The 23574-nt window shown below is 40.7% G+C and overlaps 1 protein-coding gene across 1 annotated transcript; it reads right to left on the bottom strand.

The window, feature by feature from the left end:
* Positions 1-9478: 9478 nt before the first annotated feature.
* fxn (frataxin) lies at positions 9479-22538 on the bottom strand. Its single transcript, XM_037097990.1, has 6 exons — positions 22346-22538; positions 22143-22223; positions 21760-21851; positions 21557-21668; positions 10198-10295; positions 9479-9831 (listed from the first exon to the last, which is right to left on the bottom strand). The coding sequence occupies exons 1-6, from the start codon at positions 22451-22453 to the stop codon at positions 9693-9695; spliced, it is 630 nt and encodes a 209-aa protein (XP_036953885.1). The 5' UTR covers positions 22454-22538; the 3' UTR covers positions 9479-9692.
* Positions 22539-23574: the final 1036 nt, after the last annotated feature.

The following is a 23574-nucleotide window of genomic DNA, read 5'->3' as shown; positions in this document are numbered from 1 at the left end:
GTGTGTGTGTGTGTGTGTGTGTGTGTGTGTGTGTGTGTGTGTGTGTGTGTGTGTGTGTGTGTGCGCCTGTGCCTGTGCCTGTGTGTGTTTGCTTATAAGTACCTGTGTATGCTCGGCTGACAAAACCACAACATTACATTTTTTTAAGAATTGGTAAAGGATAAGTTCACCCAAAAATCCATTAGTCAACCACTGCCAATGGAAAGCTGGGTAAAGTTTTGTATTCCACAAAACAGTTCTGGAGCTTCACACAACACAAAACAGCACTGCAGCATTCTGCTAAATATCTGACGTATACGGGGACTTAGGAGCTCTGCAATTCCAAACTGATTTAAAAATACATTATTTACACACTTTATCTACACCTTTTAAAGGTAAAATTTACACTTTAGCTGCTAAGCTAAAAGGATTCTCATGCACTCCATCCGAAGTGGTTGCAAGACCTCAACTGCCCATCAAGGGTGTAAATGTGTATTTTCAAATCAATTTGGAATGTCTGAGCTCCCAGCATTGCTGGACAAGCTATTTTATGGTATTTTTTTCATTTTATTTTGTTTTTTACAGTTTGAATCTTCATCTACTTTTAGGAGAATGCTGAAGCACTATTCTGCTGTAGTTTAATTTTGGGGTCAAATTTAACAAATTGCTCTAAGCCAGACTAAAATGAAAAAACCTAAAACACATCAACTCCTAACTGGGACTGAGTGCAAAACCCACCGTGACATCGCTCATTAAATTGGAGACCAAAATTTTAAAGCTTCAAGTTAGCAGCATTACAGCTGCCATCAGAGGGATAGAGCTGGGAGGATTTCCTGATTGGCACTGGCTTGAAGAACGAAAGGAAACATTGACTTTACCAACTGGTCAATCACAGGATAGTACATGACACATACCCTGCTTTATGGATTACTTTACTCTAAAGGTGACAATAATTTACTAAGTGACCATCATGTTGTGTTGAAGAAGACTTGAAACTAGCGATTGAGACCATTAATTCATTAGCAAACCATGTACTGAGATGATTAATTAAATGAGAAGTAGGCTAATATTCTCATAGGCTTACATACAATAATAGTTCTCTTTGTAACCAGTGAAAGCATCCTCTGCTGACCATGAGAAAAAATGCTGGTTAAAAAATACTTCTGTTATTCTCCTCAGTTTTCAAATCCTGCAGCTTTGTGCATGTTTTATACAGCCAATGATTTAGACATACATCACTGAGCACCTATTTTCATTTCTTCTTTGCTCCAATTAGTATTACCTCTTGAGGGGCTTCATCCCTTGACTGTAAAAATACTGTATGTTGTGTTGGGGAACACCCACCTTCAATGGGACAGCACGTTGCCTGAAACACAGGGGGAAATACGTCCCTGATAAAATGTGATGGTGTCAATATTATTATGTTCCTCCTCTCTCCTCACCCAACCGTAACCGAGAGGTGGAGGGGAGGCAAAAATAGGGTTTGAAAAAGTGAGGGGGGCATGTCCCCACAATCCCCTGTGGGTAGAGCCAGCGCCTTGTAACTGGAAGGTCGCTGGTTCAATTTCCCTGATCTGCATGTCAAAGTGTCCTTGGGCAAGATACTGAACCCCAAACTGCTCCTGCTGTGCTGGTCTGCACCTTGCATGGCAGCCAGTGTATGAATGTATGTATGATTTACTGTCAGTTGCTTTGGACAAAAGCGTCTGCTAAATGTCCTAAATGTAAATGTAAATGATGCCTTTGTACACACAGATGCACACAGACACACCCAGTCACATAAAGTTCAGCCCTCTGAATCCATTCATTACCCATCACACATAGGCAGGTTGTTCCAGATGTTCCAACATTCTGGCCAGGGAAAACATTTGCGCTCTTACCCCATGGGTAAAGTGCACTGAAGGAGTTATTTTGTGATTTATGCATTGTGATTGACATGTCCCACAATGCCTTGCAGTAATCCTGTAAGAAGGTAAGTCTGAGTATAAAAATAGCCAGCTGTGTAACTGAATAATGAACAAGGGGGAGTGTAAGGTGTATGTGATGAGGATTTTTGTCATTTCAGTAATTAAGCAATTAAAATCACAAAAAAAAAAAACAACAACAACAACAGACAGCCATATCTTTCTTTGGCTAATTACTGCATGTGTGCATACTGTACTGTATGTTACTGTATGCCATCTAATTAAGTGTATTTTTTTTTCTTTTTTTAGGCTGGACTTTGGAGTGGTATATGACACCATGACCATGTGTCTGTTTGTTACCTCCACCTAGGACAGTATGTTTTCACCTGTGTTCTGGTTGGTTTGCCAGACTTCAAATTTCGATTGAGAATAGGTCTTGGTCCCAAAATAGACCCCATTAACTTTTGATGCAGACCCGGATAAAGGGACCAAGGAATATCTTCCTGCTATATATATATATATATATATATATATATATATATATATATATATATATATATATATATATATATATATATATATATATATAAATATATATATATATATATATAATTAAGGATATACTTTTGACCATACCAGAGGTGATTATGATGAAATCAGAATCTGAATGAGGAAACACAGAACACAGCAGCCATAGGACAGTAGTATTACAATAACAATAGTAAAAAATAAACAATATAGTTAAAAACCTGTGTTGGTTTGTTTTATTTTGTTAATCTTGCCTTTGATTAAAGTGTGTTAATCAGTTAAAGGAACAATTAAGTTGCCTTGGTTCAATAAAAGACAGACTGACCAGGTGACCAGTTGTGGCATTCAGACTACTGCCTCCTGCTAGTACAAAGTGGTATTAGGGACATGACCAGTCAGAGCTAGCTGGTTAGGATGTTAACTTCTGTTTACAAAACAGTACAAGGATGTCTTGGATGTTTTTTGAACATTTCAAACAAAAATTCTGGCCATATGCTAGAAATGAGTTTCAATAAAATTCACCCTTTTGAATGAATCAGATCATATATAATATATGGTTCATCTCTAATCCTTCTGTAAGACATTGTAGAAGATACTGTAAAAACTCCCTAACCACTTCATATGTAGATTTTAAAAACGCTCTGTAGACCAGCAAAAAGCTGTCAGTGGTTGAACAGATGAAGTGGCTCTTAAACATTGTCTGCCTTTGAATTGCCTGCCTACAAGAAGCTGAGGCATCAGTCACATAAATAGAGTCTCTTTGATTTTATATTGATTTCTTTGACCATGCCACTCTGGCTTGTTTCCCATGAACTCACACACATACTCAATGGAAACACACAACACATATGCACACGCACACACAATAACAACTAAAAAACTATAACAACAACATCAACAACTCACTGCGAATGTTTCCAGAGTTTGCGTGGTGGTGGGATCAGCTCTCTCTTGTTGAGGGGGGCGACTCCCAGCGCTGCCTGCATGATGGTTATAAACTTCTTATACTTCATGTTATTGCTCATCAATGCCCTAGCAGCAAAGCGAAACCTGGCAGTCAGTCTGTTACTATAACTACAGCTCCACTTGTCCACAGTTCGTCCATGGTTACTGTCAGAATGTGTTTGTGGTTGTAGTGCCGAGGAGCCAAGCACGTCGTCTGAACAGAGGAGATGGAACAACAGAGGAATACAGCAGCAGTGGAATAAAAGACAAAAAACAAAACAACCATGTACTGATTTGTGTTGAAGCATTACTATTACATAATTCACACAGAAAATCCCACCACAGGAGGATAATAGTGGCACTAAGCCTCTAGGTGCTTAAAGCAATAATCCGCTACATCCACCCTTCTTTAATCTTTTTCTCAGCATTCACACTGTGATGTAAGTGTTTTATCAGTTTTCATAATTATAACATCAAAATAAAAGAAAAAACATTCTTCCTCGACCAACTCTTTGGTCCAGAGAAAATTAGAAAATTACTGACCAGATTGAATATTTTTTGTCTGCCTTAATATTTGGTGAATGCATTTTCACAGGTGAACACCACTTTTATGTTTTTTTGAAGCCTAAATAAAATTGTTAGATGTAAAAAGTTAACAGTCACATGACTTTAACATTACCACCACTAAGCTTCTTACTACATTACACTACACACATAGTAGAGTTAGAATACCTTGCAAAGAGTCCACCTGTAAAGATGTGCAAGTAATGATGTTAAATTTCCCCAACAACTTCTGTGCTTTAATTTCACCACTTAACCACCGCCAAACTTTTTTTTTTCTAGACATTTAAACACCTTTCAATTAAACATTGGGTACAAACTGACATATTTTATGCCAAAGAACAAAAAGTGAAACATATCTTTATTTTCAGCAATTATCTGAAATTGAATTAAAAGCAAAAGTAGCATGAAATTGTAAAATCACTGCAAAAGCCTAGTTGGTGGTCAGATTGCATTAACATTCATTGCGAATATGTGAGTGGATGCTAACAGTCGAGCGTCTACCTGGGGAAATGCAAACAAAGATTAAGATGCCACTGCACAATGTGAAAATTAAAACTGGTTGAAAAAATCATGCTCCCAAAATGTTAAACCTCCTTAAATGTGATATTTATAAGAAAAGTTTAATTTTGAGTCTCATTCCCAACTCATGAAATAAAGACGCTCAGGGCTTCCAAATTCAAAAACATACACTTAACGGGATTGTAGGACAGTTCAGCCACCACCACCAAGTTCTAATGAGACTCACAAATCATTTTTTTCTTAAAAACAGCACCTTAAACATGAATGTACAGACACAAGAGACTGGAGCTGTCACAGAAACACAATGCATCAGTCACATTTGCTTGAATAAAGCAAGGTGTGCTGCCAAGAATAAATAAACAATCCTCTGTGATTCTCAAACATCTTCACATTATGGGTTGTGATAATTGTAAGATGTAAAACTTGCAGGGATTTGGGCTGTGCTGTCACCCTGGCCAATCCCCGTATCATCACTCACTGTCAACAAGACCTTTTTTTTTCAAGGTAAATGGATCATTTGTGGGTTCATTTATTTTCTTTCTTTTGGGCATTTTATTATTGCATAATGTACTGAGGGATGTGTCAATTCAATAGCATCATATGACAAATAAATTAATTTGTTAATTCACCAATCACCAATCTCCAATTTAAACATTTTTCCCACATCAAAGGCAAATAAAAGCATAATGCATTATTCAATCATTACTGCATTTCAAAGAAGGATTTTTAACTTTTTAACCTATTTTTTAAAGCTATTTATCATATCTATTTAAGGTCATTTGAATGTGTAACAACCCGATAATGTACTATTTATAGTCTATTTTATGTTGGTTGAAATGACTTCTCAGGTGTTGGACAGTACAGGACAACTACAGCTGAAGGCTGAAGGAGGATTTGTGTCTACCACAAATAACAAGCAGAACTGAGCTGTGAAAAGTTTAGTTGAGGAGGAGCTACAGCTATGGCTGGAATAGATGAGGTCAATATCAACGTGATCAGTGTTTTTATCATTTATATCTCACTCCTTATTTCACCTACATGCCAACATCAGGCCCACCAATGGCTAAAAACTTGTTCTGTAGATATACTTGATGCATTTTAGTTGCTGATAACTCATACTGCACTTGGGGCATAAACTAATTTGGCATCCAATAAATGCTTCCTTAACTTTAATGACACTGTAATGAACAGCCAGAGTGCTTCTCTGTGGAGTCGGCCTCTTAGGAATATACATAAATACAAATATATAACTTCACCAGTTTTTGGATGAAACTGTATCAAATTTTGTGGAGGAAAAGCTGTCTGGTTTTCCCTCTGGTGTCCTTCAGCTACTCTGATTCAAATATTGATGTACCAGGATGTAACGCCACCCCCGAGAAGGACAGAGATCAGTTTCAGTGCAGTGATTTATAGAGGTTGGTAGCTTGGAAGCCAAATGAAAGACAACTGCTTCTAAATGTAGCTGCATTAGCTAGCTAGCTTAGGTAACCTGGCATCTAAATGGCCAGTTCAAACAGCACCATAGGTAACTTTAAACACTGATCAATCCCGAGGCCAATTGCAATCCCTTTGCTTTTTCATGGGACCTGTAGTAATTACTTGTAATGTAATTGATTATGTTATTGCTATTTAGCTTACTAATACTCTAGTGCTTTCAGAGCAAACATACTTTTCATTTGATTGCTTTTGGGGTTGCACTTGGTGAAGATGCTCTGTGGCAAGCAGTTCACAGGTGAGAGTCGAGTCTCCGGTCCCGAGTGAGTCCGATGTGACTGGCAGGAAGACAGTAAATCCTCTTGTTCCCAGCAGCGTCAGCCTTCATCCTGTAGTCAGAGTGTGTCAGGCTGGTCCGATCCAGGAGCAGCAGACAGGATCAAGCACATTTTCAGAGGCTCAGCTGCTATGTGGCGGCTAGTGACTCATGACAGAGACACTGGACTCGTTATCAGCCAAGGTCGTTTTAAATGCTTTAACGCTTTCTTTTTTTTTTTTTTTTCCGAGTAACAAATGGAGTACACTAGACACATTGAGTAAACCCGTTGATCCCCTTGCTCCAAAAACATTACAAAGTTAAAGGGATGTATGACATATGTGCCATGATTCTATAAACATAAACAGTATACAGCATGGACAGTATGTGCTGGCTTATAATTTTTCACCATTAGTGAGGGGGCAGTTACATTTTTTGATCATGGCTGTATTTTTCCAATCAATGTTCAACTACCTGTACAGCATGTCAAGAATTGTGAAAGTCCCAGAGAGCTACGTCTTGCAGTCTTACTGTCAGAAGTTTTAATGATAATACTCAGTCACGTCAAGTTGAATCAAATTGGTTTAACCTGTTAGTGAACGCCCCCATTTTAAGGTTCTTTTTCCAAAACAGCATACCGAAATTAAAAGCATGACAGCTCCCACATACACTATATTACCAAAAGTATTCGCTCACCTGCCTTTACTCATTCTATGAACTGAAGTGCCATCCCATTCCTAACTCATAGAATTCAATATGATGTCGGTCCACCTTTTGCAGCTATTACAGCTTCAACTCTTCTGGGAAGACTGTCCACAAGGTTGAGGAGAGTGTTTATAGGAATTTTTGACCATTCTTCCAAAAGCGCATTGGTGAGGTCACACACTGATGTTGGTCGAGAAGGCCTGGCTCTCAGTCTCCGCTCTAATTCATCCCAAAGGTGTTCTATCGGGTTCAGGTCAGGACTCTGTGCAGGCCAGTCAAGTTCATCCACACCAGACTCTGTCATCCACGTCTTTATGGACCTTGCTTTGTGCACTGGTGCACAGTCATGTTGGAAGAGGAAGGGGCCCGCTCCAAACTGTTCCCACAAGGTTGGGAGCATGGAATTGTCCAAAATGTTTTGGTATCCTGAAGCATTCAATGTTCCTTTCACTGGAACTAAGGGGCCAAGCCCAGCTCCTGAAAAACAACCCCATACATACATTCCTCCTCCACCAAATTTCACAGTTGGCACAATGCAATCTGAAATGTACCGTTCTCCTGGCAACCTCCAAACCCAGACTCGTCCATCAGATTGCCAGATGGAAAAGCGTGATTCATCACTCCAGAGAACGCGTCTCCACTGCTCTAGAGGCCAGTGACGGCGTGCTTTACACCATTGCATCCGACGCCTTGCATTGCACTTGGTGATGTGTGGCTTGGCTGCAGCTGCTCGGCCATGGAAACCCATTCCATGAAGCTCTCTGCGTACTGTACTTGGGCTAATCTGAAGGTCACATGAAGTTTGTAGCTCTCTAGCAATTGACTGTGCAGAAAGTCGGCGACCTCTTTGCACTATGCGCTTCAGCATCCGCTGACCCCTCTCCGTCACTTTACGTGGCCTACCACTTCGTGGCTGAGTTGCTGTTGTTCCCAAACACTTCCATTTTGTTATAATAGAGCTGACAGTTGACTGTGGAATATTTAGGAGCGAGGAAATTTCACGACTGGATTTGTTGCACAAGTGGCATCCTATGACAGTTCCACGCTGGAATTCACTGAGCTCCTGAGAGCGGCCCATTCTTTCACAAATGTCTTGTTTCACAGTCTGCATGCCTGAGTGCTTGAATTTATACACCTGGGGCCAGGCCAAGTGATTAGAACACCTGATTCTGATCATTTGAATGGGTGAGCGAATACTTTTGGTAATATAGTGTAGTTTGAGACTCAGGGATGTGCTTGGTACCATTAGAAAGGTAACACCCTCAAGTTTTTTTTTCAGAAGTGTGATTCTATGACATAGTGACACAGAGTTACAGAGGCTGGAACACAGGTTTTGGTTTCCGTCCAATTCAAATGTCAATAAACTGACTAAGATATAAGGCTTCAGGTATGTCTATGGACACAGCAGACACAATTAGGCCATAGCCAGCCACAGGTCTCAGCTTGCTACATTCAAAATTTGAAGTCAAAAGACTAAAAAATAGATTTTTCACACATTTTTTTCGAAAGGCATGTCTGTGCGTTTTGCCGGGGACTTTTGGTTTCCAAGAGCGACTACTGAGATTCAAAGGTTTATAACTTGATAGCCCCTTTACCTAGAAATGTAATCTTGCTCTCGAATGAAAGCTAAGACCCTGGAGTTTCTTGCTTGTTTCTTGAAACTTGAAAAATGTTTTATATAAATATTAGAAAAATAGAAGAAAAACTTAACAATACAGAACACAACAGAACATTCTTGCTTCTTGTAGTAGAGGGCTCTTTCTAATGTTGTGTCACAGTGAGTTTAGAGGGCTATTACATGGTCTAGAAATAACTTTTTTCCTTTGTGTTTGGGCTTAAAATAATCAGATAGTCTCAGCTTTCCAACAGTATGTGGCATGAGTATACACTGTTAAGAGTTTTTACAAAGTTTTGGAGCGCCCCCTGTTAGTGAAGGGTGTTCCTACATTGGAAAGGTAATCCTTAACAGGTTAAGCTTGTACACAAAACCCAAATCTTTCATCTACATATTAAACGTACCATTTTACGAAATGGGTAAATATTTGAGGTCAGGGATCTTTTAATTCCGATGCCATGAAGAACTCTTTCTTCAAAAGAGGGTTCTTTGGATGCAAAGTCAAAAATCAGTCTTACAAATAACCCTGGAAGAACCCTTTTATCAAAAAGGGTAGATCATTCATCTGGGTAGGGCCTAAGCCCCTCAAGATCACATTTGGACCTTATTTCAAGTGTATCACAGGTATTTTTCCAATCCTATTTTACCTGTGACCTGCCTAATGATGGGACAATATATGTTTAATATTCAACATAGTAATTTACAATATTACATACATACAATTCAAACAAAACAGTGAACTATTGTCCACTGACCAAAATCTCAAAATGTAGAAAATGCTGTACAAAAGGGTTAGGTTAGGGTAAGGGTTAACTCTACCCCTATGTCAGAAATGCCAGTGTTGTTGGGGTAAGATATTTTTCAGAACTATTTAGTTGCTGGTAACCAATAGCTTCAGCTGCTAGGTATGTGAAAATGCTTACTGCAATGACAACAGGAGACTCAATGTGGCTGAAATCCACATCAACATCTTTTCTTCTTTTTTATTTATACATAATAAATGAGAAAATACAAATGTACAATATATTACTGCAGAATGTACAGATAACAGACCAGCTCACACACAGTGACATTATATACAACTGCTCTCTTAAAGGTCATGAGTATGTGTCTTTGTCTCCCATATTCTCTATAGTTGTTTCATGAGTCACATCGCAGGCAGGTCATCAGTAGGTGTGGGGACTCAGGAATAGGCTAAGTCAAAAAGGTCAATGTTTTTATTAAAGATAATGGAAAACTCCTCAGAAAGCAGCTGATGGAGGCTTATGCCATCATGAGTGTACACCCAGCGTTCACCTGTCCAGCTGTAGCGCTTTGGCCCACTGCAAAAACAGAAAAACGATATGTATTAATCTATCTCAGAAGTTTTTTTTTAGTGCACTTCCTTTTACTCTGCTTATTGTTTCCCATAAACCAGTCAATGTAAGCTTAAAACATCCCTGCTCTGCAGCACTCTGCTGCAGCGTGAACAGCTCTGTGTGTAACAACAGCAGAAGAGGGCTGCCTCACTGCAGAGGAACAAAGACAGACAGCTGCAGACAGATGTGACTTTTGTAGAGGCACTTGTAGAGGTGCCTGACAAACACTCTCAGATGATGTGATGTGTGCGAATAAAACGTGGCTGTCTGTTTCTTTACTCAAAACCATCACAGTGTGAAGTCAGGTGTGGTGTGAGTCTCTAATCTCACCTTGTAGGAGAGGACAGCCAGATCTGTTTGTTTGGAGTCTGTTTGTTGATGACATAAGTGCCATGGTCCCCACCCACCTTCACTGTCAGCACACCACTCTGTACATCAACCAACGACACACAAAACACACGTGAACACATTTCTTGGGATACAAATGTAATAAACCATCTGAAGCATAAACCTAAACGGAACAAAAATAAAAATGTTACGTTGCCAGGTGATCAAATAGATCACATGACAAACTCCCCAAGCATAAAAAGGGATCCTTTGTGGTTTTAGCATTGCTTTCAACACAACCATCCAAAAACAGTCTCTACAGGAAGTTACAATGTTGTGATCACAACACACAACGTGTGTGTGTTGTTTATGGCCCCATATGTCACTGCAGCCAGATGAAAAAGGGGGTCAGTTGCCAAGATTGGAACACTGTCCAATGCACACACACACATGCGCGCACACAAACACACACGCATGCATGCACACACGCATGCGCGCACACACACACACACACACACACACACACACACACACACACACACACACACACTTGTTAATTATACTCTCATGGACCACTAACAGGGAGGAGGAAGATGTTACAGAAGAGACAGAGGGATGAAAAAGGAAACCAAACAGTGTTGAGTCGATCACATGGAACAGAGACAGGAAGAGCTGTGACTTAAGTGCATTTGGTGGCAGTGAGTGCACAACATTAATTCACATTTATATCATGTTTAGTGACCGATAAGCAGAATGGAAATTATTGTTTATCAACAGGTAGCCAGTTCTTGGTATTAAGCACTTGGTTCCAACTTGGAACCAACTTTGGGTTCCCAACCCTACCCGTGACATGTCAATCAGAACTGGAGATGACACACTCAAATAGCATCAGCTTGTAGGGACACACACAGTAGTGGTATGTCCATTAGTGGATCCTCTGAAGGATTGATTTTCACTAAGAATTTAATGAACCATGGTATTGAAAAAAGGTCTACAGTTGTGCTGTTAACCTACATCGTCTTTAATCCCATTCCAATTTCATTCCATATTATTTGTATTACATTCAATCTGTCAATGCTCAGAGAGGCTCAGTAGGTATCAGATAGAAAAAACTTCAAAACTTGAAGTCAACACAGTCGAACTACAAACTGATGTAACAAAACACTGACTTACTTCAAAAAATCATAAACAATGAAGGAGTAATACAACATCTTATATGTCTGTAAGGAATATCAACACGTTCACATACATATGTTTCAAGGAAATTAAAATAATCCTTTTTGGGAAGATCTACAGTCAAAAGAATCCAAAAAGTGGATTTAGTTCTGAAGCTGTATCTAACAAGATCTTTTATTCTTGACCAAATAACTTCTCGTTGTGACAGAACTACATTAGTATTACACAAAACCAAAATGTGGTTGCAATACAGTGAGAACTAATGGAGATATGATTTTTTTAAATTATTTTCATTCTGGTAAAAAAATGACTTCCTGTTGCCATACATGTTGCCAAGTTCCCCACCTTGTGGACTGGATGAGATATGAAGTCTGAACATATGGATTAAGCCAAAGGCTGCAATGGTGAGGAGCCCAAAATACTTCACAAAGTGCTTCTCGGATGTTTTGATGTTGTTACTGTCTTTTCAGGGTCACTCTTCTGACTTTTCTTTTTCAACATTACATTGTAATTGCCATAGAATAGCGCCACAGGTCAATCTCATAGTGAAATTTTTTGGATTTTAAATACAAACTGACAGCCAAGGTAGGAACCCCTGATTATCTATCATAACAACATGGCCAAACACTTCCACAAGCACACTGAGTGGCAAATGCAAGTCTGAATTAGGTGGTGTTCTGTTACTGTGAACTCAGACAGAACCTCAGCAAGTGTAATTTTATTCAAAAAGGTGTACTTATTTTAGACTTTTATCTATGTACATCCGACCATTCCTAAGAAAGTTACAGCCATTTATTCATTAAATATAAAAACAGGGTTAATCCTACATTGCATTTAATGACCATGTGGATGTTTCCAAAAATGAAATATGAACGTCTCTTTTCACAGCCTTCACAGCACTTTACTCAAGCCCTACACCCCGTACCAGAGAGTTTCCCTAGCTTTGTCTGGGGGCCGACTTTTTAAATGACAAACTACCACCAGGCCTTTATACAAGATTTCTGCAGGTTTGAACAATTCAAAATGTAATACTTTAAGACCATTTTTAACTAAATTGAAGACCTTCAAGAAGTACAAAAAAGTATGGAAACATGCAGTCCTGGATTTACTTTTAAAAATATCCACATTTATTGCCATTCACAGAGCAACTCAAACAATGAAGAATGGAGTGAGTGAGTGAGTGTCAGGGTTATCACAGTTTTTTACTTTAATTCACTTTTTTAGTTTGGGTTAGGCTTAGTCAGTTTAGTTTTAATTAGTTTAACAAGTGATTAAGTAGTTTTAGTTTAGTTTTTAAATTAGGAATTGTATCTAATTTAGTTAACTATAATAACCCTGGACTGTGTGTATTGGAGTTGAGCCGAAGATGGTTTGAATGTCGCTTGACTATGAGACGACAGAGGCGGCCCAGAGTTGGGGTCGAGCAGAACTAGATGAACTTGGACTGTGAACTGGTGACAAAGGCGTACTAAAGTGTGTGATAGCAGCTAAGGGTGTCACAATTTCGATTTTGAATTGAAATCGACAGAAATTAAGTCACAATCTCAAACTTCGAATAAAAAATGGAATCGTTGATGCTGCCACACCCCCATGACACGTCCGGTCGGCTTGCCAAGCGAAAAAAACCACACACGTTGAAGTGCTGCCAGTCAACCTCCTCTAACTTGGCTACTAGCTAAGCCAATAGCTGTTAGCTACAGCCAGTCAAATGACAGCATGGTATTATACCATTCTTGTTCGGCTCCAAGACCGTGGTCGGGAAGCACAGGGGAGATGATTTCCTCCAGGGCTGAAGTTTGTCGTGTTCATGTGTTAAGCTGGTCAGGAAACAATACCAGGGAGCTTTGCTGTATCTTGAGGAGCTGTCGCCTTTATTCACAGACAAACTGCAGCCTGTATTGTACACTTGATTGCTGTTGCTACTCCTGCTACTCCTTTCGCTTCTCCTTCCTCTCCCATTCATTCACTGTCAGCACGTACGCACGCTCCCTCACTCTCGCTCGCCCACTCACACCTTACGCACACACACCTCCTGCACCGCCCTATTCCTGAAATGTGCTACACCACTCTTACAACAATAGCAACTGCAGATGCTGGGGACCCATAGACAGAACTTGAACCCCCTCCTCTGTCACTGAAGTCGCCTGTGTGGAAGTTTTTTGGATTTCTAGTGAGTTACGTTGACAACGTTCACACTGTCGACAAAAAAAACAGCCATAGCCTCGATGATTTGGAGAATCGTGACACCCCTAATAGCAGCGCTTTCTCGCGTGCCCAAGTTTAGGGTCGTCCTGCAGAGCGTACACTGCGCTTCAGATTCATTATTAGGTTCAGCTTTTAACCAACTGAATTCTGGTTGTTCAAGACAACCAGGCTGTTGGCAAAATGCCACTTACATACCTGGACACTTCAGAAAGAAGTAAAACACACAGACGGAAGTGTAAATGAACGTACATATTTAAGACCTAACTAAATGTAATTTAAGACCTATATACAATATGGACATATTTAAGATTTTTTAATTTGAATTTTAATATTTGTCTCACTATACAGGTTCATTTTGATTGTTTTCTTATGCGTTCATTTTATATAAGTTTTTGGAATATTCAAGGTCTCCACCCCTCAACCTTTGAGCTGAAGAGCAGAAACTCTGAATTCATGAAATCAAAGACGGTGATATAATTGTATTGACAGAAACATGGTGTCAAAATGATTTACTCACTCACTGTCCTCCAGGATATATTGAAGTCATGGTGACCTCTGTAAAATTAAAAAACATGCACAAGGGCAGAACAGGGGGGTATTGTGACATTTGCACTATTTATAACAAAACAGGCAAAACTATGCACAAATCAAACAAATGCACCAAATATCAGCATTCCACCATCACTCGCCATGTTTTAAGCAAAGATCATCAGTCCTGCCTCAGTATTCCTGCTCTACAAAAAGACTTGGAACCAAGTCAGATGAAGGTGGACAGTCAGCAGGACAAAGCAGTGCTGGTGCTGTTCAAAACCACTCACTGGATGGCCCAGGAGGGGGTCCCCCTGTCCAAGTTTGAGTCATTACACAACCTTCTGGCAGAGGTTGGTGTCCAAGATCTCAAACCTCTGCAGCAAAAAGCTGTTTCTTACAGTTCATGATACATAGCAGACACTGTGCATGCAGCTCTAAAAAATAAAGTGAATGAATCTCCATTTGTGACTGTGCTAACAGATGAGTCTACAGACATCACCAATCACAAATGCCTTGTTGTATATGTCCAAATCACTGATACTGAATCATTTCAACCAAGCACTCATTCTGTTGCAAATAAAGAGTGTCTGGATACAACAGGTGCAGGCATTGCAAAATGCATCCAGGAAGTGATGAGCATGGGATCAGATGGAGCTGCAGTCATGATGGGAAGAAACAAAGGCTGCACAGGCATACTGCTTTGATCTAACCCCCATATGGTGAATGTGCACTGTGCTGCCCACTCCCTGGCCTTGTGCATATCTCAAGCAGCAGAGGCAATACCAGATCTCAAAGAGCATCAGCAGAAAGGGATAAGCAGTTACAGACCATGACATGACATTTGAAAGTGATAAAGAAGTCTTGGTAGAATGTTCATTTTGAACAGATGTTCAAAGTTGGCCTTGTACATTTCTTCTAATGATAGGGTGATGGAAATCCCAAGATAAGTAAAGCCTGTGGGTGACAATTTAAATGGACAAGAGCTGGGCCAAGAAGAGTTGCCTAGCAGCATGACTTCAGAGTTAGAAGAATTGATTTTGTACCCTGAAAATGTACTAAATTGATCTATTGCCTCCAAAACAGCGGGTATAAATTTTGTTGGGTCAGTTATAAAAAGCAATATATCATCAGCATATAAAGCAATTTTATGATTCTTCCCACCAACCGGAATTCCAGTGATATCTGGGCTATTCCTTATAGCTTCTGCGAGGGGCTTGATCGCTATAGCAAACAACAATGGCGATAACCCCTGCCTGGTTCCCCTGCCCCAAGGAAAGTAGGATGAAAGCTGACCACTGATCCGAACAGCAGCCAGTGGTCTGTTATACAACAACCTAACCCAGCTGCTGAAAGCATCCCAAAGCCCAAAGGCATTTAAGGTGGAAAAAAGAAAGTGTCATTCGACTCTGTCGAAGGCTTTATCGGCGTCTAGACTTATCACCATACTGGACAACTTCTGCAGATGCGACAACTGAGTTACATTTAACAACCTTCTCATGTTGTTACAGGAGTTCCTGCCAACAATGAACCCTATCTGATCAGTGCTGATAATGAAGGGTAAAACCTTCTCAAGGCGCCGTGCTAATATTTTAGATATTATTTTAAAATCAACATTTCGAAGACTAATAGGTTGATATGAAGGACATTCTTCAGCTGGTTTTCCCTTTCTAAGTATGAGACTAGAAGATTTAGAGGACACAGGGTGGCTCCCCTCGAGGGTCGAGCACCTGTTCCAGATCCTAATATGAGTGCTGATAAGTTGGAAAAAGTGTACTTTAAGTTGCTACAGGCCGTCCACCACTCTGAAATCATTGCGCAGACAAAATGTGCTGGGAAGTTCCCTGTCAGCATGTTGCGCCACACTACAAAACTGACCGCATTCGTTAAACCTTCTTCTCCTACTGAGACTACTGCCTCAAATAAATACACAGCATCGGATGCCCTGGTTTGGAAAAGTATCCAACTGGAGTCCAAGAATGTGGTTTATTTTATTGACTGCAAAATGTGTAAGAAACTGTATGTTGGACAAACACAACATAAGTTGCTGGACCGGCTTAAACAACATCTTTATCACATTAATATAACAACTAAGATGTCAGTGTTATACGATCATTTCCAGCCACATGGCGCAGATAATTTGCGTATCACGGGTTTGGAGAGTCAGCCTCACTGGTCTGCAGCCCAGAGAATACAGGCCGAAAGGCTCTGGATTGCCAAACTAAATACAGGGGTACCTATGGGCCTCAATGAGATCCTTTGAACTGGGGAATGCAGACCGGAGACATGATGTTGTGGATGGTCAAAACAAAGGAGCCCAGTCTACCAACGATGGTATTCTGGGCTACGTACGGGGAGCATTACAAGCTGCTGTTTTACACTGGTGATGGATGGAGGGTGACCAGTCTACCAACAATGGTATTCTGGTCCCCAGTCTACTTCACTGTGAATTCTTGTTTGTGATTGAAAAAAGAAAAAAGGAAAACCCCATGTGCCTGCGCAAGTGAGAGAGTCACTGGACTCCCCCTCTTTACAAAACCATCTCTTTTTCTTCTAACCTAACTCCCTCTGTTGTTTGATGTATAGGAGGGGAAAAAAGTCTGACCAACCCAGACCCGCTTAAGTTTAAGATGTTCTAGATCCTTTGAATGGGTTTCCTGTAGGAGGGCGATTTCCACTCCCTCCTTTTTAAGAGAGGTGAGAACCTTCTTTGTCTTCACTGGATGGCGGTAAATTCCAAGTGCAGAGTTTAATACTAAGCATATTCAAAGTTAAATTAAGTACACAGCATATCTTAAATTGTTGCTACTCATCACTGCCACACATTTATCATTATCCATAGCCCACATCCAGCATGTCTATGCGCGGCATAAATAGTATACCAACGGGACTGAGCGTGCTGATAATGTAGCAAAACAGTGGCCATTCCTGGAACAAAACTATTTACAAAGACTAACGGTAGGTCCTTCACAAACCATTCTAGAACCTCAAAACTTGAGATCACACCACAGAGAGCAAGTTCAAACACTCCTTTCAGGTGGAGGACTCCCTAACCCGAAATCCAATAGAATAAGAATATAAAATAAAGAAAAAACACAACTGGTTGGGCACTGGTCCTGATGGCAGTAAGAGAGATCATAATATCAAAAACAGAAATAAAGTAAAACCCACAAAACAAAAAACAAAACGTTCAGACCTGCCTCTCACCTATCTTTAAGAGTATCTCGTGAGACTCATGATTCAATAGAAGTAAACATAAACATACACCATGAAGCATCACATAATTGACATGGGAGGCAATTAACAGGTGCGGCGTGAGTAAATACCGCCCGTATAATTTTAGATGACTATACACAATAACACCCACTGAGATTTATTTCCTTCTTCCTGAAAGATATATCCCAGTCTGAATCAAGAGTCTTTCCGCGGGGGAACATATTAGGAAGTTACGGCAAAAGATGGTCTCTGAAACCTCCAGAAGAATCGCCCGGCAATTAACACAAGAAAGTGGCTCACCTGCGCATTCCCGGACAGCTACAGAGAGTCAGCAAATGCTGAGGCCTCTTCTGGAGAATGAAAAGTTTTGACTGTATCTTTTACTGTAATCCTGAGGGAAAAGGGGTAGATCATGGCATAATGAGCTCCCTCAATGTTCTGGAGCTTCTTCCGTACCTGGTCGTATTTGCGTCGTCTTTTCTGTGTAGCAGCAGCAAAGTCCGGGAAGAAGTGAATCCTCGCTCCGTCCTGTCGGATGTCTTTGAGTCGTCTAGCTGCAGCCATCACCCTTTGCTGTTCACTGAAGTTGTGAGACCTCAATATATTGCGCGTGGAAATCTTGAAGTCCGGGGACCAGGAAGCCTGTGCGCCCTTTCCAACTTGACTCGGCCCGCTTTGGTATCTAGCTCTAGGAGCTGGGGAATCCAGTCTCCATAAACATTGTTGGGTTTGTCCCCTCCAGCCTCTCTTGCAGGCCAATAATCAGGTTTTTGCGTCAACCTCTATTCTCATGATCGTGAAGCCACTATGTTAGCCAGGCAGGAAAATGGGGCAGGGGTGAAAAAGGTGAGAAGAATTTGGCCGCTCTCAAAGAAAATTTTGAATATTTCATATTTAAAGGCATCAATTTGATGCATTTTGAGAGAAAAATCAAGCAAAATTACAAGACAGTATGAATGTATAATAAACATGGTCACATTATGCTATACAAAAAATGAGACTGACAACTTGTCTCATGAAATGCGCAACAGCACAACTTTAACAGTGCAATCTGCCACAGAATGAAAAAAGCAAACCCTTAAAGACTGTGTTCTGACAAGATGAATATGGGTTTTGAAATAGCTGCTGTCTCTCGGCTTTTGAGAAAGGTGCTGGCTACAGTGTGTTGATGCTATGACCTGCACCTTCTTCTTGTGCACTTTTGTTTGACAGTGTGCCTGCAGTACATGACTGCCCCTGTTTGCATAGTTAATAGCAGTTTTTAAACTGGACAGCAAGCCGCCAATTCGGCCGTCCTTTTTGCGGCTAGGTCCGCGGATTTAGACAGAGGGCGGTATATTTGAGGGTCTGTTTTCATCCGCAAATTTGCCGCCTCAGTACACTTATTTCCACCTCCATTGCCAACGTTATCTAAATCCGAGCCGTCGATTTGCCGGCCACGATGTGAGATGGGCGGAGGTGTCGATGATGTGCACTGTTGTGCAACTCACAGCCAGGGAGTTTTAAAACCAGGAAACAGCTGATCACAGCAGTCAGTCCATCACTTCACCTGCGACATCAAGATGAGCAACTGGACAGCCGCTGAGATCCAGGAGATGCAGCGTCTCCTCTGATCCTTACTGATCTTCCTGAACATCTTCCTGGTAATTGAAAATGAGTTGTAGAGCTCCCCTCAGGCGCGCACATGTTCACAGTTCATTCTCTGGTATACCTATGTCCCATCCATACCCCCCAAAAATATTTTCTCATCGGATCTACACGATTCACGTAGGTCACCTATTTTGGTTTCAAAACGGCGAATTTCGCCTAAAGGTGAGTGATTTTCATGCCTGGTCAGCTCCCTCGTTGTTTTTCCAAAGCTAGTAAGCGCTGACCAGCATCAGTAGACACATTTTCCACCACTAAAATTCTTTGTTCTGCCTCACCGACACAGTCAGTAACTTCTTTCAAACTCTGAGAAATATTTGTGGCGATATCGTGCAGTATCTTTTCTAATTTTCCGTCCATCATAGTGGCGATATTTGCTGTCATCGCTTCAAGAGCTTGGGTCAGACGCGGGTCAGGTGCCACGTTAGTATTAGCCACTAGCATAGCATCGTCGTCTTGGGGGGAGGCCACAGACGTATCTTTCTTCTCTGAAAGTTGTTTGGTAGGCATTTTACCCGCAGGTTTGCTCAAAAATCATTCCAGGGACATCACCCGGAGTAGTCACTCCGTTGCCACCAAGAAAAAAAAAATGCCAATGTTGCAGGATAAGTGTGCCAGAGCTCTGACAAAATGTGGCTACTCACGTGCTTGCATCACCGGATGTCCACAAACACCAGTTTACCATAAATAAGCATGTTACTGAACATATCATGAGTTATATCTCCCTTAGTATAACCATCACAGCATCAGGGAGTTTCAACATGGCAGTGATTGCACTAAAAGCTCGAAGAGCCCTACATGCAATAAAGAGAAAATTTTACAATTTCCAAATTCCAGTCAAAATCTGGCTTAAAATATTTGATAGTGTCATCCAGCCCATTGCACTGTACGGTAGTGAAGTATGGAGTCCACTCAATCATCAGAGCTATACCCACTGGGACAAACATCCAACAGAATCTTTACTTGCAGAATTCTGCAGACTCATTTTACACGTACACAGAAACACACCAACAAATGCATGTAGAGCAGAATTAGGCAGATACCCACTAATAATTAACATTCAAAAGAGAACACTGAACTTCAACCACCCTCCACTCAAAAGCCCTCCAAACTCAAGAGCTGAGCCCAGAAAGAGTCCCCTATGTCAGTTGGTACTGTGGCTCTCAGACACACTCTGACGAGCCTCACAACAACACTGCTCTCCAAACATCAATCAGAGTCAAGCAAATTATAACAAAATGTAAAGAAACCTATCTGGAACAATGGAAAGAAACTAAGAGCTGAAGTAGATTAAAATGTTATCTGGCCCTAAACAGAGATTGTGAATTAGCAGAATATCTCTCTACTGTCAGAGATTTAAAGCAGAGACAGATCCTGACCAGGTACAGGCTCAGTGACCACAAACTGACAATCCAAACAGGAAGACACAAAAAATCATGACAACCAACAGAACATGTGGTCACTGTTCGACAGGTGAGGCAATGTGAAAAATTCAAAGAAACAAGAAACATTTATTTGAACAAATTCAGCTCTATAATCTCAGATTTCAAAGAGTGAATGACCAATCAAAACCAAATATACTCCTGGGAGAAGGAGACAGGGCGTATCTTGCTGCCCAATATATATCAACATGCCATACTGAGGGACAGTGAGTGACCGAGAAACACACAGATACACAAAATTAATGTAAATGTAAATTGAGGTAAATTGATCTTGATGTTGTAAATATGTTTATGTTAAGTTACTGCTAATGTCCAAATGTCTGGACAAGATCCTTTGGCAATATTGTTGTTAAAACTTTAATTGCAATAAAGCCCCTTGAATTGAATTGAATTGAATTGAATTAAATAAAGAGAGAGACAGACATAAACACACACACACACACACAAGATATACTGTATATATAATTAATGTAAATGTCAATTGATGTACATCAATCTTGATGTTGTATATATGTCTATGTTAAGTTACTGTTAATGTCTGAATGTTTGAACAAGATGCTTTAGCAAATTTCATGCCAATAAAGCCCCGCTGAACTGAACTGAGAGAGAGAGAGACAGAGTGAGACAGAGAGAGAAACAGAGACAGAGACAGATCAGAGTAATTATTGTTGTGTTACAGTGACAGTGACAGTGTCAGATGAGCTCCAGGCTCTGTGGATTCATAATACTGTCTCTTCTCCAGCCCTGTAGAGCAGCACCCTGGTTGTGTTCCAAGACCTCCAGATTAAAAATTAAGACACAAGCTAGATAGTTAATTATTTAATCAGTGAATTGATAAATAAGTCAAATAATCTGGGAAGCCAATTAATAGATTGTTCATTAATAGTAATTTAATAGAATTTCCAGTTATTTAAGGTTTAAAGATGTGAGGATTCCCTTTTTCCCACTACTGTTCTTATAGTTGTTTAGATCAGTATACCACATAAATACAGTGTAAAATATAAGAACCACAATAACAACCCGGTAGTCTTCCACTCAGGTGAGTGACATGAGCAATTGTGGCCCATCATCCTTATCTGAGTGTAAAAAAACCTGTTAAGCAATCAAAGATGTGTCAGTGTGAGTAAGCAGAAAAGAGAAAGACTTACAGAGAAGACAACATCGTAGTCTGCTGCAGTGAAAGCTTCATCCATCAGGTCTTCAAAATACTCAGCCAGAGCATCCAGTGTCTCGTCTGCCAGCTTCTCATATTCTGCCTCACTGTCAGACAGAAACATACAGTTATGCAACATGTGCTTCAACAATCGATGCAAGCTCGGAACGCTTAGAGAACCAAATATCTGGGATGGACCTTATCTGCACAGGGCTGGTTTTCTCCTGCCTGGAGGACGTTAGATGGATGCTTTTCTTCCACCGGTCACCATCTCCTCTGCTCTCTAACCACTGACACGGAAATACTGAGGTCAGATATTAAACAAGGAGGACATTAATAGCGATCATCTGAGTTTTTATAAATTCTCTAAATCCACCTGAATGCCCCTTTTCAGTTTTTCACTTTGATATGTATTCCATGGAATTTCTATGTTCACTTAGCACTTCACTTAGCAAGTATCTCAGCCAATTATGGAAATTGATAAATGACATTTCATGTTTCCTTGTCAGTCACTTTATCTCCTTTGTTGGTAGGGGAAATAAAACACATTAACATTAACTACATCTGGAAGAGGGACTTACTTTGTTCGGAAGATGACAGATGGGATTCAGCGGATGTTTGGTAAACGGACGGACCCCCGTAAAGTCAGACAATCTCCTTACCTGGAATATTAAACGATAATATGAGAGTTGACTGATACTGAGTATATGCTATATGATGTAACAGCTAACAAGCGTTACGTGCCACTGTTAGCTAACGTTAGCAGCGTGTCGGTTGTTCCTACCTGGTTCGACAGTGTCCGGACTCTCAGCGCTGTCACTGTGAACAGCTGAGTGTTGACCAGGTGACACACCTGAGAGTGAATACCGGCGGTTCTGGTTAAGGATAACATGGTCAACAGCCGGGATGCTCACAAGTTCATGGATGTCCTGTTCTTCTTCCGCCCTCTTTTCTTCGTTTTCATTGGCTGATTCATAACTGACGTTCAGCAGCCACATACTGCCCCTAGTGGGAGGGCGGAGGCGTGTCTCCTTTCACAGACCTCCGAAATCTCTCTTTCTCAAAAGGCAATGAAAGCGGCTTGATTTTTTTATATTTCAAGATGTCTTTTGATCAGCTCCAGGCTGTACTTTAGAGCAGGAAAAAAGTCAGAGCAGCAAGAAAATATATTTTGTGGGACCCCACAGTGAGTTAGTTGGTCGCATGTGTGCCCCATGTACGATGTCCTCACTGCAGCGGTGCTCGATCCCACCAGTGGACCTTCGCTGCATGTCAACCCCATCTCTCGCTCAAGATTCAGCTGCTGTCTAATACATGTTATACCATGGTCTGGGGGAATACTCGATTCTGATTGGCTGCAGGGTGTCCATTAACCCCTGATATATGGACACCTACTAAGTAGTTCCAGTCAAACTGTCTGTTCACTGCTCTAAATCAATGCGCTAGCTGGCCAGTCCACATGAAAAAAATCTGAATATTTGATTTCCAACACTGAGTGCAGTCCGTCAGTCCTTCAGTGTCTTATCCTCTGAACACCACAGGGTGGCGACTGTAACACACAAAGTGCAGGAAGTACACTTCCCCCTCTAAAGCGAATAAGCTCACGTTACATCCCGTTCGCTGTTCAGCTCTCTACTTCAGGCTACGGCCACTGTAACGTCACACACATAGACATATAGACATATTTATATGTCTATGGTTACACACGGCCGATCATTTTTTCATGAAAATTTTGATCTTGATTTGGGACAATGACATGACTGGTTAGCTAGCTAGTCTTGTTGTCAACATACTGTCAAATTGTATTTACTGATTGTCAGGCGTATGCAATGTTGTTGACTTTGAATCTTGCTAGCATCGCGTTAGCTTTCTGGCTCATCGGTCAGCGGACTAGAATATCTCCCCTTGCCAAGTCGTATCTAAGATCCGTCCTATTTAGACTGAAAAACGTTTCCGTTGAATAAGACCTCACAGGATTATAATAATTGTTCCGGGTATTAGTCAAACCCTCAG

This window comes from Acanthopagrus latus, chromosome 5, assembly GCF_904848185.1.
Source record: "Acanthopagrus latus isolate v.2019 chromosome 5, fAcaLat1.1, whole genome shotgun sequence".
NCBI lineage: Eukaryota > Metazoa > Chordata > Actinopteri > Spariformes > Sparidae > Acanthopagrus > Acanthopagrus latus.
The sequence above is the reverse complement of the archived record's forward strand: the minus strand, read 5'-3'. Positions and strand labels throughout refer to the sequence as shown.